At 48.9% G+C, this 16,418-nt stretch overlaps 1 protein-coding gene across 4 annotated transcripts in view; it reads right to left on the reverse strand.

The window, feature by feature from the left end:
- Positions 1–2,071: 2,071 nt before the first annotated feature.
- FBXO10 (F-box protein 10) overlaps positions 2,072–16,418 on the reverse strand; it is a 41,548-nt gene continuing 27,201 nt past the window's right edge. For all 4 annotated transcript variants that reach the window (XM_019729130.2, XM_019729129.2, XM_019729131.2 and 1 more), the window contains 6 exons: positions 12,620–12,690; positions 10,924–11,076; positions 9,711–9,980; positions 7,387–7,700; positions 6,079–6,260; positions 2,072–3,961 (listed from right to left, as the gene is read on the reverse strand). In XM_019729130.2, coding sequence (XP_019584689.2) covers positions 3,787–3,961; positions 6,079–6,260; positions 7,387–7,700; positions 9,711–9,980; positions 10,924–11,076; positions 12,620–12,690 — 1,165 coding nt within the window. In that variant the 3' untranslated portion in view covers positions 2,072–3,786. The remainder of the gene's footprint in view (positions 3,962–6,078; positions 6,261–7,386; positions 7,701–9,710; positions 9,981–10,923; positions 11,077–12,619; positions 12,691–16,418) is intronic.

A 16,418-nucleotide genomic window follows, 5' to 3' on the forward strand; every position in this document is an offset into this window, starting at 1 on the left:
GTGCTGGGGCACAAGGAGTAGAGAAGGAAGGAAAACAGAATTCAGCTCTGAAAATCAAACGGGGATGTTTACACAGCAGCTGGGCCATCCGTTAGGGAAACCGCGGTGGAAGTGAGTCTCCTTTGCTCATTTGGGACAGGCGGTCCTTGTACTTCTTCAAGCCCAGTGTAAGCTCATGTACAAAGATCCAGCTCGATTTGGTCTGTTCTGGCCACCACAGCCACCATTCCCTGTACTCAGGACCTCCTCTGGACACCAGGGCAGTGGCCTCAACAGGAGTTGGAGGCCTGGATAAAGAAGTTTTGTTGGTTTCTGTTGTGCATATTATACACTCCTGTCAGCAGGCATCAACATTTGGGTCTGAGTGGCCAGCAGGGAAGGCCAAGGAGGCCACAGTATGAGTGCTTGGCTAGGGAGAAACCGAGACCTGGGAGCTCTGCACCAGGCTTAAGCCTTCACCTGTGGCAAGTCACCCTGTGGATGGGGCCCTCAGGGACTGCAGACTGAAAGCAAGTGACCCCAGGAAACCATCGCCTTAGAGAATCCTATCTTCAGATGCATTACTAAGCGCTGGGACATGCCTCCTGAGATGCAGGCAGGACCCCTAAACTCTGCCTCTGGGCTCTCCCAGGCTCACTCAGACCACTGGAGTGGGTCCAGGGTGGTGAGGAGATAGTCTGCAAACTGGCACGGATGAGGGAGGCCAGGAGCAGGATGGGCCCCGGGGATGGAGGGGTGCTGCCTGCAAATCTCTGGACAGTCATCACAGACAGAGAGGTCTCCGGGAGATAGAAATACTAACAGTGAGGTTGGGTTTTTCTTTGTTCGTCCGCCCATCTGTCCATCCATCTATTAATGCATCAATACTTAGTGAGTCTTGCTCTGTTCTGGGCGTAGAGAATCAACAGGACATGACTTCACAGGGCATGGGGGGAGGGGGCCGAATGAGACAAATCAATAGATTTTCAAGACAGGATTCAGTGCTTCCATGGGGATAACGGGGGTGGTATGGGAGCAGAGAGGAGGGGCACTTAACAGATTTGAAGAGATCAGAGAGGGTGTTCCATGGAAGTGATGACAAAATAAGACCCTGAAGTATGGGTAGGATTTCACCCACTGGGCCTTCACAAGCGTCACCACTCAGGGCCTCAATTCCTCCTGTAAAAAATAGGGCAGTGACCTCACCAAGTCAGTGTTTAATATGCTATTGATGGAACATAAGATGATTTTAGTGGCCCAGGGATAACCAAAGTACATGAGATTATACTGGTTAGGCTAAACTGCAGTAACAATTTTTCCCTAAATGCATGGTTTCAACAAAGATTGATTTGTGGTACTGTGAATATTTTCATTTAATAGTTTGCTTTAGTGTGTATTAGAAAACACTAGCTTTTCATCTACTGTAGTGATGTAAACATTTCTTTTTAGTTCAGCAAAATTAAGTGTCCTGGATAGGATCCTGCAATGGAAAAAGGGCATTAGGTAACAACTAAGGAAATCTGAATAAACCGTGGACTTTAGTTACCAATAATGTATCAATATTGGTTCATTAATATCAACAAATGTACCACACTATGTAAGACGTTAGGAAAACTCAGGGGTGGGGTGGGGAGAGTAATGTGGAAACTCTGTACGACCTATCTGCTCATTTTTTCTGTAAATCTAAAACTCTTCTAAACAATAGTTAATTTTTTTTTTTTTTAAAGAGGATTTAAAGAATATTAAGTACTAACTTTCTCCTCAGGTGACATGGATGTAGCAAAAAACAAGATGCTGAGTAACTGAAGTTGGGGAAAATGCGATAATGGATCTGAAACATTTTGCAGACTGTCAGGTCCCCCGACCAGGGACTATGTCTGTTGATCTTCACAAAGGCCAGGGCCTATCACACAAGGACACAGACCTCGGAACCTGGAATTGTGGAGGGAACAAGTGGAATGGACATGATGGTCCTGGGATTCTGTGTCCTGCCGTGGGAACTCAGGATGGTGAGCAGTGCAGGACCTGCATCCAGCGCCCAGGAACTCCAGCGTATACCCAGATCAAGGAAAGCCCCCCCCCAAAGTGCCTCTTAAAATATAGAACTTTATTTTAGTTGCTGAGATTTTCATAAGCACTTGGTTCACAAAAAAGTCATTGCTTACAAAAGAATGAAGGCAGCATTTTATACAGCGACTCACATTGGGGCCACCAGAGAAGTGCAAAGGACAGTGTGGGGACAGGAGGGGCCAGTGCTCTTGTGCCCAAAGTCCTCAAGGAGAGGCCAGTGTTCCTGGCTCCCTCTAACCCCCTCCCTCCCCCCCGACCTGGGGAGCAGCACCGAGGGCCTGGCAGAACCAGCATGGGAGGCCATTGGTAAGGTGCAGACAGCAACCCCCACAGGCTGGTGGAGGCCCCACAGGAAAGGCCGAGTGGGAGGGGGATGGTTCAGGCTAAACAGGTCCTACATCCAGCCCCTCCCTCCAGCAGTCAGGGCAGGGTTTGAGCCCAGCTGGCTCTGGGACTGTGACACACGGTACAGTTTAGTAAAGCCCTTTGGGAACTGGCCTTCTCACTCAGGCTACTGACCCTACCCCAGGCCTGGGCTGGGTACTAGGGACACAGACCTGCCCTAGGCAGGTGAGTGGCACAGGGAAGGACCTGACTAACTCCGAGGCAGAGAGTGCCCCGTACCTGAGGGGACAGAAAGGGCAGGGGAGGCTTGGGGAAGAGCACTGAAGATGGCAGTGTCTGAGCTCCCCCTAGAAGAATGGGGAGGCCCTGGATGTGTGCAGATGGAGAGAAGGCCATGCCAGGAAGAGGGGAGAGCAGAGCCAAGGCACTGAGTGGAAACCATGAGGGTCAGTAAAGGCAGGTGGTTATCCATGAGAGCGTGGACACAGAGGAGGGGCCCTAGGCACCCTCATCTCCACCAGTTGTGCCCAGGAGGGGCAGCAGGTGGGGGTGTGCTTGTGGGATTTGAATCCTCCAAGCTAACATCCTCCTACGTGTGTGAGCTCCTTGAGGGTAGAGCGGAGTCATATGTGCCCCTGCACTGCCCAGCTTGGCACCTGGGCCATTCGAAGGAAAGCTCTACACTCCCCTCCTGTTTTGGGCATGTCCCTTGTCATTCTTGGGGCAGCCTTTTAAGAGGGGCTCCCTGTCCCAAGCCCCTTCCTCACAGGTCCATGTCTAAGTACGAGAACTATGTCCTTATGGAAACCAAACAGCTTCTCCAGCCTCTGTAGGCAGCTTGGAGGGTGTGGTAGTGTCCCTGGAGAGATCTAGACAGAGGTCTAGGAAAGGGAGAAATTCTGGGGCAGCTGTCTTTCCACCTCACTAGAATCACTTCCCTCTTTCAGGAGTAAATCTCCTCCCTGAGAAGAGCTTGGATCTGGTGTGTAAAACACAGCTCCCTGTAATTCAAACAGAAAACCCTGACCAAAGCTTCAGTGTCCGTTTTCCCCAACTCTTCATAATCTCTACAAGAGCTTGAGTGACTGGAAATCCACCGATTTCTGTTCCTTTTTCTCCTTGAAAAACATTTCCAAGTTCCTTCCTACTGGAGAGCTGGGGAGCTGAAGGGTTTTGGAGGTACCTTGTTCTTAGTCCCCAGGAGGCCTAGGAGCCTGCTTTTTCAGGGACAAGGTGAGGAGGACCTGCCTTCTCAAGCGCTGCTTCTTCCTTCCCGAAGGCCTCACCTAGCGTGGCTAAGCACTGTCAGGACCGAGTCTGAGAATGGGATCTGTGGTCGCTGCTCCCAGTCTTTGGACAGTGCTCCAGTTCCCACACTCTGGCTCCCCATCCTTACAGGATGGTGCAGAAGATGCTGCGATTGCTGTGGTACCCACCTTCCACTCGGGCTGTGATCCTGGTTGCCATGGCTGTCGCCTTCTGCCCACTGTGGGCTACAGAGGGGCCTCGGACGGAGTTTTCAAGGTGAGGGCGTGCTGGTGGGTTCACCAGGCGCCATGTGTCAGACCTGGAGGTGCAAGTTGATAGTTAGTGGACTCAGAGTCTACAGCGTTTGCCGAGTGCCCTGCACAGTCTTACTTTTGGCTCCAGCTCATTGGATCCAGGTGTTTAAATCTGGGTGTAGGTTTTGTTTCCCAAGTTGGTGATAGCCCAAGGAAGTGGGATATGTGAAGCTAAGGGGCAAAAGTCTTGCTTTCTATTCCAGCTATGCCTTCAATTCTACATGTAACCTTGGACAAGTTACCTCTACTAGAAGCCTCAATTTCCCCATCTTTATAAGGATCTGGATAAGAACAGTGGCTTCCTTTTTTTTCTTTTCATTTTCCTTTTCTTTCCCCCAGCCCTGTGACCATGAATGTTTATAGCTTTATTCATAATCACCCAAAACTAGAAACTAAATACCGTTCAGCTGATGAACAGAGAATCTGTGTGGTACAGCCATACAAATGGAAGACCGCTCAGCAACACAAGGAATGACAGATGCGACACACAGGCGAAGCTCAGTGCATTGGGCTGAATAAAAGAAGCCAGACTCAGAAGACTACACACTGTATGATTTCTCTTACACGACATTCTGGAAAATGCAAATCTATAGATGAACGAAGTTGGTGGGCTTCCAGTCCCTGGAGCTCTAGTAGAGATTATAACGGACGGGGGAAATGGAATGATCATGAAGCTTTGCTCAGGGCTTTCTATCATTTGAGTTACAAGGAACTGCCTCTTAACACACACCAAATCCTAAATTGCTTAAGCCAGCAACAAAGTCTTCTCTGTATTTTTACGCTGATAATATTACAGTGAGTAGGGCTGTAAAAGGTGTGGAGAGTCAGAGGCTGGCTACCGCGGGATGAGTAAAAATGCCTGGATGTATGTTCAAAGCAATCCAAGCACTTGAGTTTGGCAGCAGAGCGAGCGCCTGAATAGGAGTGATGAAGAGAGAGCTGGGGAGGAAAATCAGGACCTGACAGTACACGGCAGACAATGCCAGGCCGACAGGTCTGGAGTCTCCAAAGCGGGAGGAGGAAGTGGACCCCCGGGAGTCCACAATATGTCTGCTGGGACATGGTAAATATCAGAATTTCTATTTATTTTTCATTTTACACTTTGTTATGTATATATAAATATATATATATGGGGGGTTTCCTCAAAAATATTTTTCTGAGGGTGTATATAATAAAGACATCATTACTATAGAAACGGGATCCATCAAAGGTTTTTGACCATAGATGTGACATGACTACAGCTGACTTAGAAAAATTAATCTAGACGGATGCATAGGACAGCCTGCCTGGCAGAAGTAGGGGGCGCTGGGGTAAGGGCAGGGAGACCAGGCAGGCGGCTGCTGCAACAGGACGGGTATTAACAGTGCAGGGGTGATAGCAACAATAACAGTAATATTATTTTTATAACCAGTACAGCAAAGCACCAACCAAACAGAACAAGAGTCCATCCATTAACCACTGAACAACTGTGCTGGCAATAGGGGCCATAGGTCGGGGGAGGGGTGCTGAGACCTCAACAAGGGTGGTGGCACTTGGGGAAAAGAGGTGCCAGATACAAGAACATTTTAGAAGCAGAATCAAGAGGACTTGGTAACTGACGTCTAGTGTTAGGGAGAACAGAGCGGATGTTGATGTCATTGAAATGGGGAACGGAAAGACAGAGGTTCAGGGAAGATGAGTGAAGCGATTGTGGTACACTGAGGCAGAGATACTAAAAACAGCGACAATAGTGGCAGCAGCAAGTAACATTTTTGTGATATCTCAGATGTTCTGCTAGGTCACATGATCTTATTTTAAGTCGGTACTACAAAGCAGAAATTAAGTGGATTTTACTAAGGCTCAGAGATGTTAAGTAACTTGCCCAAGGTCACACAGCCAGTAAATGGCAAAGCTGAGGTTTGAAACCACATACCCGATTCTTAAAGCTTGTTTCCTCCCAGGGAGTCAGGCACAGATCCTCCACCCAGGCCTGACACGAAGCCCAAGCACAGGCCTTTACCTGACTAGAGCCGAAAGCTGGCAGGACTGTAGGGAGCAAGGGTGGCCGCAATCCCCGGGCCTGGCTTCCCCAGTGACCTCATTGTAGTTCTGTAAGATTGGTTTAGGGAACCCTGACGCTTACTTTTTCTTGAAGACCAGGAACTTGTTGTTTTTCATGATGCATTCTCGGTTGTTTGAGACCTGCTGAAAGATGGTCTTGTTGGTCTTGCCCTGGAAGATGATATTCTCCTGCACCAGAGCCTTGGTGCGGCCCCGCACTGCGATGCCGTAGGCACGGAATGAATGGATCCGGTTCTTTATTACCTGGGAGAGGCAGCCAGAGCTTGTCACACCTCAGGGACTCCCAGGTAAGTGAATCACCCGTTATAAAACAGGGGTAAGAACATGCGAAGTAGGTCAACCGTGAGCCATGGACGCTCAGGGAAGGGATATTGAGACCAGCTTTGGGGAACCAGCAAAGGCTTCCTGGAGAAGGTGATGGGTAAGCTGCAGGAGTTTATCAGGTGGAGAGCAGGGGAGGGCTGTTCCAGGAAGAAGAAACAATGTGCAAAGGCCTGGCAGAAAGGGGAGGTGGTGCCAGAAGCCAGGGTTGCTGCAACCCAACCAAGGCAACAGCGTGCCCCCTCGCCCGTTCCTCTGCTCCCACAGTGCTCAGACGCAAAGCCAAATAATTCTGTACTATTTGCCTAAATCGCTACTCATGAAGCTTCAGGGCTGAGAGGCTTTGGGGTCATAATTTCACAAGGGCAGGGACTGGGTCAGTTTGGCTCAACACTGAAACCCTAGCACCCAGCACAGTGCTTTACATAAAAGGGAGCTCAGAGCTCACTGTTCCACGGGGGAGACAAACAAGCAGAGGAACAGATACCAAGCACTGTGGGAAGTGCTCTGTGAGGCAGGGCTGGGCATAGCACCTTAGAAGTCCAGAAAGGTGCTATGCCCACCCCCTCCAACAGCTAGGGGGGTCAGGGAGGGCTTCCTGAAGAAAGTGATAGCCAAGCTAGAGGACTGAGGTAGCAGAGGAAGGGTAGCCTGGGAATACAGTGACTAGTGTGTGTAAAGGCCCAAGGCAAGGCTTCTCATTAAGCACCTACTGCATACCAGGTCCTGTGTGAGATTATTCTGTTAGGGGAAGAGAGCTGAAATAGCCCTGACCTTGACCTGGAGACCACAAAGATACCCCAGGTGGAACCCCCACCCTGGTTTCCTGTTGGTAACTTCTTTATTCTTCAGAGCCCAATTCACATATCTCCTCCTATGTGAAGTCCCACCTTCATCTCCCAGGCCAAGTTTTGGAATGAGGAATGATGTCCCTTCCAGCGATGGGTGCTTAAGTGCTTTGTGCTTCTCAGCAGAGGGGGCATGGGGGGTCTGCCAGGGCTGTGCCCTGGGTTGGCACCACATGGCACACACACACACACACACACACCTTAGTGTCAGACCTGGGCAGCAGCTGCAGCCCACTGCCCCGGTTGCCAATGATGTCGTTTTCAATGACGATGGTGCTGTCTCCCTTGGTGATGACGCCATGGCCTCTGTTGTCATAGATACCATTGCCCCGGAGCTCCACCTTGCACTGGGCTTCCACCTTGACCCCACTCTGGCGGTTGCAGGAGATGCTGTTGTTAGCCACCCGGGTGAGCTGGCTGCTCTGGGCCACCGTGATGCCCCTGTCCCCGTTGGCGTGGATCACGTTGGTGATGATGTGCAGTGCCTCGCTGCTCTGGACGTAGAGTCCTGAGGCTGCAGGTGGAGGGGGTGGGGGGTAGAGGAAGCACAGGGTGGGCCCAGGCTCAGCCCCGACAACACCCGTCAGGAAAGCTTTCCTGGGACTGTGCCCCCCAGGAGAGAGGCAGGGGAGAAGGGGTAGCCACACTGAGAACCAGCCCTTGGGAGTTACAGCTGGGTGACACAGAGCAAGGGGAAACCGGGAACAGCAAGAAAATTCTGCTCCTCTGAACTAAGTCCTCATTAAATACAGCCAGGGAAATGTGATGCCAGAAGATTCCTTAGGCTCAGATTGATGCTCATCTGGCCTGGGCTCTCATCCTGTGCGTGAATGTCTCCAACAACATTACCGTCCTACTGCTACCGTGTTTCCCCGAAAATAAGACCCAGCTGGACAATCAGCTCTAATGCGTCTTTTGGAGCAAAAATTAATATAAGACCCGGTCTTATTTTACTATAAGACAGGGTAATATAATAAATATAATAAATATAATATTAATATAATAATATAATATAATACAATATAATACTGGGTCTTATATAAGACCAGGTACAATATAATATATAATATAATACCAGATTTTATACCAGAGGGAAAGTTGTTTTGTTTTCCTTCCCATAATAAGCTGGAATCTGCCTCCCTACTATTTGGAGAAATTTGCTTCATAAAGGGAATTCTGTCATTTTTTAGTAGAAAAATGTATTAAGCTAACATATGTCTAGAATGTGTTAGAAATTTGGGGAAGAAAATGGTGCTTGCGGTTGTGGGTGCTTAGAGACACTATGTGTTTGTAGACAAAAAGCAAAAAGACATCAGAAGGCTCAGAGCTGTACAACGTGGTCAGGAAGAGACAGCAAGGCAGGCGGCCCAGGGGTTAGGAGGAAAAGGACTCACTCCCCAGTGGTGACATCCGCCGCCCCTAGAGCAAGCGGCACCAGGGCAACACAGGAGGAGAGTGTGGGGAGGAAGGCGACACACAGCACGCGGAAGGGGTTTGAGCCATGAGCCTGTGACTTTGAACCTCTTGCTGGCACCTGCCTGTTGCTTCTCCTGCTTGGTTGAGAACAGCAAGTATAAATCAAGTATTTGTGAATTTTTGCAGCTTTATCTGCCACCTGGAGGAAACCCTTAGCTGGGAGGGGACAGAACTCATTTTCCAGGTGAGTGGGCTGGGGCTGCTGGCTACACATCACCCTGCCCTCTGCCACTCCCAGAGGAAAGAGCTTACCAGGGCCTGGTAACCCCTTTTCAACAAGCCTTCCTCCATCAGCCCTCCACAGTGATTCCGATATCAGCCAGGTGTAGGCGCCCCGGAGTCGGAGCTAGATGAACTCCACAGTGGTGTTTTTTTCTTCCAGTTCAATAAGCATTGAATACCTACTATTATTTTTTGTCAAGTGTTAGATAACATGGATTTAAAACACTCTTATTTTCTGCATATCTGAGAAAAATCATTGCCAATTAAACCATGATATGCTATCAACTGCAAGACATATCTCATCAGAGATGTTAAAATGTGAAAAATGTGTCTCAATATATTAGAAATGTGTATGCCAGGTGTGGATTTGGCACTGCAGGGGCAGGGGCCACGGACAGGGGTGGGATTCAGTTCTTTGCCTCAGGTTCACAGCCTGTCAGAGTTGATGAATAGCCACAGAAACCAATACAGTCCCAGGCCCCCTAACAAGTGCCACTGGGGATGGGGGCAGGGCATGGTTCAATGCAAAGGATGGCGGGTACTTTCGCGGTGGGCTTTGTGGTTCAAGGTGTTTGAGATGTGTGGATGGGAGAAAGGGAATTTCAGACAAGGAAAACAGCATGAGCAGAGTCGGGGGTTGGGGGACAGGAAAGAATGGATCCAAGTTCAGGGAATGTGAAATCCAGGGGACTGGTGTATCAGGTAAGCGGCTGAAGGAAGTGGCCAATGAGGCTGGAATGGTGAGTCCATGAAGGGCTCTTAGGCAATGAGGGCAGTGAGAGCCGGTAAGGCTCTGGAGCAGGGGCTGAGAGGGAGGGGTGCTCACCTCCATTGTGGTTAATACTGTTGGACTCCACAAGAGCTATGGTGACGGGCCGGCGCAGGGGGTCGTCGTCCTTCTCCAGCTCTGTCTCCCAGAGGATGGCATCCCCGTCCTCGCTGAAGTTCTCCTGGGCTCCATGGCCTCCAGGGAACTCACCAGAGCCATCCTTCTGGCTAAACATTGCCACTCCATACAGGCCATTGTAGCTGACATGGTTGCTGGTGACATGGGGCAGGCTGGATGACATCATCCAGACACCACAGCCCTTATTAGCTGGGACAATGAAAGGAGCTAGTCACTGACACCAAGCAAAAGATGAGGTCGCCCCGAGTGTCCCCCCAGGAGGGAAGCAAAAGAGGCAGTGGCCTGGGAGACCACGTCCCTGATTTGCTAATGACCTTGGACTTTATGGCTCTGGCTGCAGGTTTCTCCTTCATACAAGAGGGAAAATAACAATCGGGACTATATCTCTCAACTAGGATCACCCCATAGGGTGTAAAAGTGCTCTAAGAACTGCCAAGGCCACACGACCAGATCAGAAGCACACAAGCTCATGGTGACAGTGTCAAAGGAGCCACAGAGTTCATCCAGCCCAACCCCTCCCTGCAGAAATGCAGCCCTGCCACTTCCTAGCTGTGTGAACTTCAGCAGGCTACGGAACCTCTCTGCCTCAGTTTCCTCATCTTTAAAATGGACGTAATAACTATACCTCATGAGGATTACATGTGTAATGCATATAACAGGCATAGCAGAATTGGGCCTGAATACATGTTACCTGCTATTATTATTGTTATTTATTATTATTTTATTACTATCATCATCATCATATATGTACAGTCCAGAAAGACTAAGGCTTTGCCCAAAGTCACAGAGTGAGTGAGAACAGTTTTCTTTCTCTGATTATCCTATTTATTTTCAGTTCTCTGGATCAAAAGAGAAGAGAGTTAGATGCTCATATGTCAGAGCTTAAGGATCCCTGTCCTTATACAAGACCCAACTCCTTGCCTTTTGCTGTTTTAAATGGGGGTAAAGCGCTCTGCTTGGCTGACCCCCTGGGTCAATCTGATTACAAGAGGCTTGTTCTGAGAGGGGCTGTGTGGCTGGGACCTGAGATGGATGCTGTTCTCCAGTGAGGTCTCTGAGGTCCAGGGAAAGGTGGCGACTTTCCTAGGACCCGTGAGCTGGAGGTGGCACCTCCCCAGCACGCGCTCCTCACCATAGATGGTGTTTCCTTCTATCAGTCCTTTGCCTTCATCGCCCACAACCACTCCGTCTGAATAGCCGAAGCAGATGAGGTTGCTCCTGAGCACAGGGAGCCCTCCCCGCCGGATGTCCACGCCTCCCCACTGATTCTCACGGATGACATTTTCTATGAAGAGAGGCAGAAAAGAGGGTCAGGATGCAAGGGCCACCTCCAGTGCTGGCAGCCAAGAGGGACAGCCCAGACCAGGGTGCCCAGACCTTACCCTGTCATTAGTCAGCACCCTGAACTGTGGTTGGTGTTGGATGTTTTAGAGACTTGTCTGCTCTCTACTTTCCCAAGAGCAAGTTTTCTGTCTGTCTGTGCTCTCCTATGTCCCCAGTACCCACCGTACCCAGTGGCCTTGGGGACTGATGACTAAGAATGAACTGGCTTTAGAGCCCCTGTGCCAGGCCAGGCAGAGGACATCTGTTCTGGGGGCTGAGGCAGACTCCAGCCTCTCCCCCGCAAGCCTGGGGAGACATGAGCCTGTCCTCCGCCTCAGTTCCCGACTGACCACAGCCTTCCTCTCCTCTCCCTTCCACCTCTCCGGGAGTCCCAAGTCAGAAGGGTGGTCCAGGACCATCTGTCCCCAGCACTGAGGCAGGGCAGACTCTCAGCCTCCTAGGACTGGAGTGCAATGGCTCCTAAGACCCTGTGTGACTGGTCCCATCCTGCCCCTGTGACCCCACCTCAAACCCCTTGCTCACCACAATCCAGTCACTACTAATGATCTCCTTGCTCCTCAGGCATCCCAAATCTGTTCCCCAGGTGGCCCTGCAGGAATTCCAGTTCTTTTGTCAGGTTCCTTCTCATCATTCAGGTTCTGGCTTACATGTCACCTTCTCACAAAGGCCTGCTCTGAACACACACACTTAAATACCTACACAGTCCCTCTATCACCTTATTTTAATTATCTGCAAAGCACTTACCATCCTCAGATAGGACTTTTCTTGCTTATATATGTATGCTTTTATTTATTTGTTTTCCCTTCTTAAAATGTCAACTCCTGAGAGCAGGGATGGTGTCTGCTTTGTTCACTGCTGTACCCCTGGCTCCTTCATGCAGCGTGTGCTCAGTAAAAACGTCTGCTGAATGAATGGAGGCTAGATTCACTGGGCCAGTATTTACCAAATCCCTTCTATGTCCCAGGTACGGCTATGCTCTGTGGTGAGGCTACGTGATGTACCAGGCACACTTGATCCTTGCCTTATAGAATTTACTGCCTTATAGCAAAGGAGACTGACATTAAACAGATCACTAAGAAGTGAAGAAAAATGTCCTACAAAACAGGCCTACTGGGTTCAGTGAGTGTCTATATGTATAAAGGGGAGGGCAGGGCAGGGCAGGCTTCCCGGAAGAACTGACACTTAGGTTGAGACCTGAAGGAGGAACAGGAGTTGGCCAGGCAGAGGGGAAATGGGGTTGGATTTCCAAAGCCAAGAGGAGGGATTCAGACAGTTGTGTGGCATGAATGTTCCCGGGTAATGAGCAAGACGGTAGTGAGATCCCGTGAGCACTGGGCCTGGCAAAGAGCAGACACCCCCTCCCTGCCAGGCCGTCCTCGTGATTAGCAGGGCCAGTGTGGGGAGCCAGCATCCCCGAATGCTAGCCACTGCTCAGAGCAGGAGGCCAGGCTGGCAGCAGGCGGGCTGCAGCGTTCCCACCCTACCTGTGATGAGGCCTTTGCCATTCTCGTTCACTGCTATGCCAGCTGCACGGCCCTTGAAAATGTGGTTCCCGCTGAAGTGGAAGGAGAACGAGACAGAGGTGAGACCAGCCCAACGTCAGGCATTATAGACAAAGCCCACCCAAGGGAACTGCTTTCCTGTGTGGGCTTCCCCAGATGGCTCACGTCCACAGGCATTAAGCGCTTCCTGAAGTCCTAGAAACCAGGCATTCAGCAGTCTGCAGTTATCCCTGACCAAAATGAAACCCACAGCTACGCCACAGAGGCACAACGACATCCAGGTCCTGTGGCCTCTCTTGAACACTATTTTAAATGGATGTCATTGTGGAGCACGGGTCTCAGGTGAAGCCTTGGATGTGTCAGAATTCCAAGGACGCGGAGTTAAGCTTGTGTGGAGTGACTGTATCCAGTACCTGAATCAGACTCTCTGCCTGTATCAAAACCTTCTGTTTTGGTCCAACAGCCACTCTTTACCTTATTTTCTGTTAATCACCCACTCACCAAATAACAACGTAAAATAATGACATGCTTTAAAATAAGAAAACTAGATTTTTAAAAAGGGGGGTTTCAAGACCCTCAGACAACGAGTATGTGAAGCCTTCTGGGTTGGGTTCACGACAAATGGAAGAGGTAGGAAAGCATGGTCCTGCTCAGAGAAACACACACGGCCTTACGGCCATGTAACAGCCTCACAAATGAGTTCCTCGAAAGCAGACACTTGAGCATGTGAAAGGACATGCATTTCTTTCCAGTCTTTGCATCTTGGTTTCCTGCCTGTAAAAACAAAGCCAGTCATAACCAGACCTTAGCAGAATTAGGTGATCCCTGGAGGACACGTTTGCTAATTTTACTAACAGGAATGCTGTGATCTCCTTCCCTGCTGGAAGGGCACCTGCCCCCTCTCTTAGGAGGCGGCCGTCTACTTCCTACCAGGTTGCTGAGGGATGTAGGCCCCATATTCATCTGGCCCTCAGAGCCTGGCAGCCCATAAAATATCACTGAATAGGAGTTGGCTGATAAGTTTTCCCATCTTCCAGGGTGAGGTCCAAATGCTCTACTTCCTTAGGAAAAAACAGCAAATTATGTTAGTGCTGGGAAAGCCAGATGTCAGGTACATCTGCACTATACATGTTGGAGTTGAACAAGTGAAATCACCTGGTAAAACATCCCTATTTTGAGACCACTTCAGGGATGGTGTAGATGCCTGATCACTGCACTATACACCTGAAGCTGAAGCTGAACAATAATGAATGTCAACTACAATTTTATGTATATATATATCCACAAGAAGTGGAGTACAGCATAAGGAATAGAGACAGTGGAAATGTAACGGCTGTGTGCAATGTCAGAGGGGTAGTGGATGGGGGAAGGGGGGTTATCACTTTGTGAGGAGTATAAGTGATAAATGTCTATTACATTGTTTTGTACACCTGAAACCAATTTTTTCCCTCAGACAAATTTAAAGAGTCTGCTTTGATGTGGTTACAGTTCAATAGGCTAATGGCTACTGTGGGTTTCTAGAATTCACAGTCAGAGGCAGCCCCTGGCCTCAGGCCTGCCTCATCCGTATTCCTGAGAGCTGTGCCACAGTACCAAATGCATGACTGGTATGTTTTTAATACAAATCTCATCTCCCAAGAAAGGGCCCATGGCCACTTGGAGAAACATGTATGTGTGTGTATTTAGGGCGGGCAGAATAAACATAAAAGAAGTATCAGAAAACATTTAGGACAAGGGGACAGATCTTTGTTCCAAGAACCAAGGGTGGGATATTTACTACAGATGAGCCAGTTTGAGTCCTGTGCTTCCTTGCAGCCAAAGCAAAAAGAGAAACACAATAGGTAATATAACTCTCACTGGCAAAAAAACAAGAAAGCTGTGGTTTGCCTCATCGAAGCCACATCAGAGATCTCAAAATTTATTCTGTACCCTCCCCTGGATCCCTACCTTCCATTACAAAGAAACATAAAAGAAAAAAGCACAACTTATTCTCTCAAAGCGACTATGTTTTAAAAACCCTAGGCACTAATCTGATTATAATATTCCTTGCTCAAAACCCTTCAACAATGCCCTAGCACCCTAGCTTGGTGTATGTCTGGTATCACAAATTACCACAAACTTAGTGGCTTAAAACAACACAAATTTATTACCTTCTAGTGTAGGAGGTCAAAAGTCCAAAATAGGTCTTTTAAAGCTAAATCAAGGTGGCAGCAGTCCTGCATTCCTTCTGGCGGCTCTAGAGGGGAAATCCATTTTTGTCTTTTCCAGCTTCTAGAGGCCGCCCATATTTCTTGGTCTGTGGCCTCATAACTCTGACCCCTGCCTCTGCTGTCACATTTCCTGTTCTCTGACTCTGATCCCCTCGCTCCCCTCTTCTAAGGAGCCTTGTGATTACATTGAGCCCCCTGGATCATTCAGGATAACCTCTCACCCCAGCTGAAGGACTAAGTCTCTCATTGAATCCCGTCTGCAAAGTCCCTTCTGCCCATGTAAGGTACCAGAGCCATAGGTCCAAGGATCAGGTCAGGGGGATATTTGGAGGGTCATTATTCTACCTGCCACCCTTGGCATTTGAGGTCCTCGGCTCCAGCATCCACCTGCCTTTGGAGGCTGACTGTCTACACAATTACCCAGGGCATCTCATGCCGACATTTTTTTAAAGCATTTTCCCAGGACATACCCTGAATTTCACTGCCCCTAGGCTCAGAATGCCTTTTCCTTGAAAATCTTATTTATTCTTCAAGCACAACTCAAATGTGAGCTCCCCATGGGCCTGTCCCTGACTCGCTCAGCTGAAATCGTGGCTGGGCTCCTTTGGCACCTGCATGAAGACCTATGAGAGCGCTTGTTTTGGTGAGTCTTCCTTCCCTTTGTGTGTATTTCTGTCTCCAGCAGGAGATGGTAAACTCCATGGAGCAGACTGTTCTTACACACTTCTTATATCACTGTCCCTTTACATAGAGTAAACACTTAATTATGTGTTAAATAAATGCATGCAAAGAAACATACCCTTATTTTAAGGCAATAATGCAAAAGATGGAGAAAGAGCACTAACTTTTTAGTAAGTTATTAACAGTAAAAAAAATAAATGACTAACAGTAATAGAACTGGTTCAAAAATTATGTACTATCAAAACAGTGGAATGTTCTGAAACTTTCCAAAGTGATAAATATAAAGGCCATGCAACACCGTGGAAAAGTGCACATGGAATAATGCAGGAGAAAACAGCAGAGAATACGTGTACTGCACGTTAATGCCAGTTATTTTTCTAAAGCACAGACAAAGCTGTGTGAGCCTTTGGATCAAAGCCTTTAATAATTCCCCGTTATCTAGACAAGATAAACTCCACCTTCCTGCGCTTGCTCTACATAAAGCCTTTCTCATCCAGCCCAAGGCTTTCTTTCCATCGTCCGTTTCCGCTACGCTGCATTGCAAAGATGGAATACCACAGGGATAGAAAAGGTCCTGTTGCAGTGACCACAGCACCCAAGATTTGCTGGGACAGTCCCAATTTAAATATTTTACACCAATGTCACACCTGTGTCAGACCTTCCCTCCAGCCACAGTGCGCTGTTTGCTAACCCCGAATCTACTGTGCTCTGCTGCCTTTGCTCAGGTCGTTCCTTTACTAGAATGTCCACCCCCACTTCCATGACAGTGCAAGTTCCACCCATATTTCAAGTCCAACTCCAATGCAACCTTCTAAAGGAGGCCTTCCCACACTCCCCTAGAATGGTTCCCTCCCTCTCTTGGAACCAGTCTTCCCTATATGATAGCTGTG

Source organism: Rhinolophus sinicus, linkage group LG04 (assembly GCF_036562045.2).
Source record: "Rhinolophus sinicus isolate RSC01 linkage group LG04, ASM3656204v1, whole genome shotgun sequence".
Classification (NCBI taxonomy): Eukaryota; Metazoa; Chordata; class Mammalia; order Chiroptera; family Rhinolophidae; genus Rhinolophus; species Rhinolophus sinicus.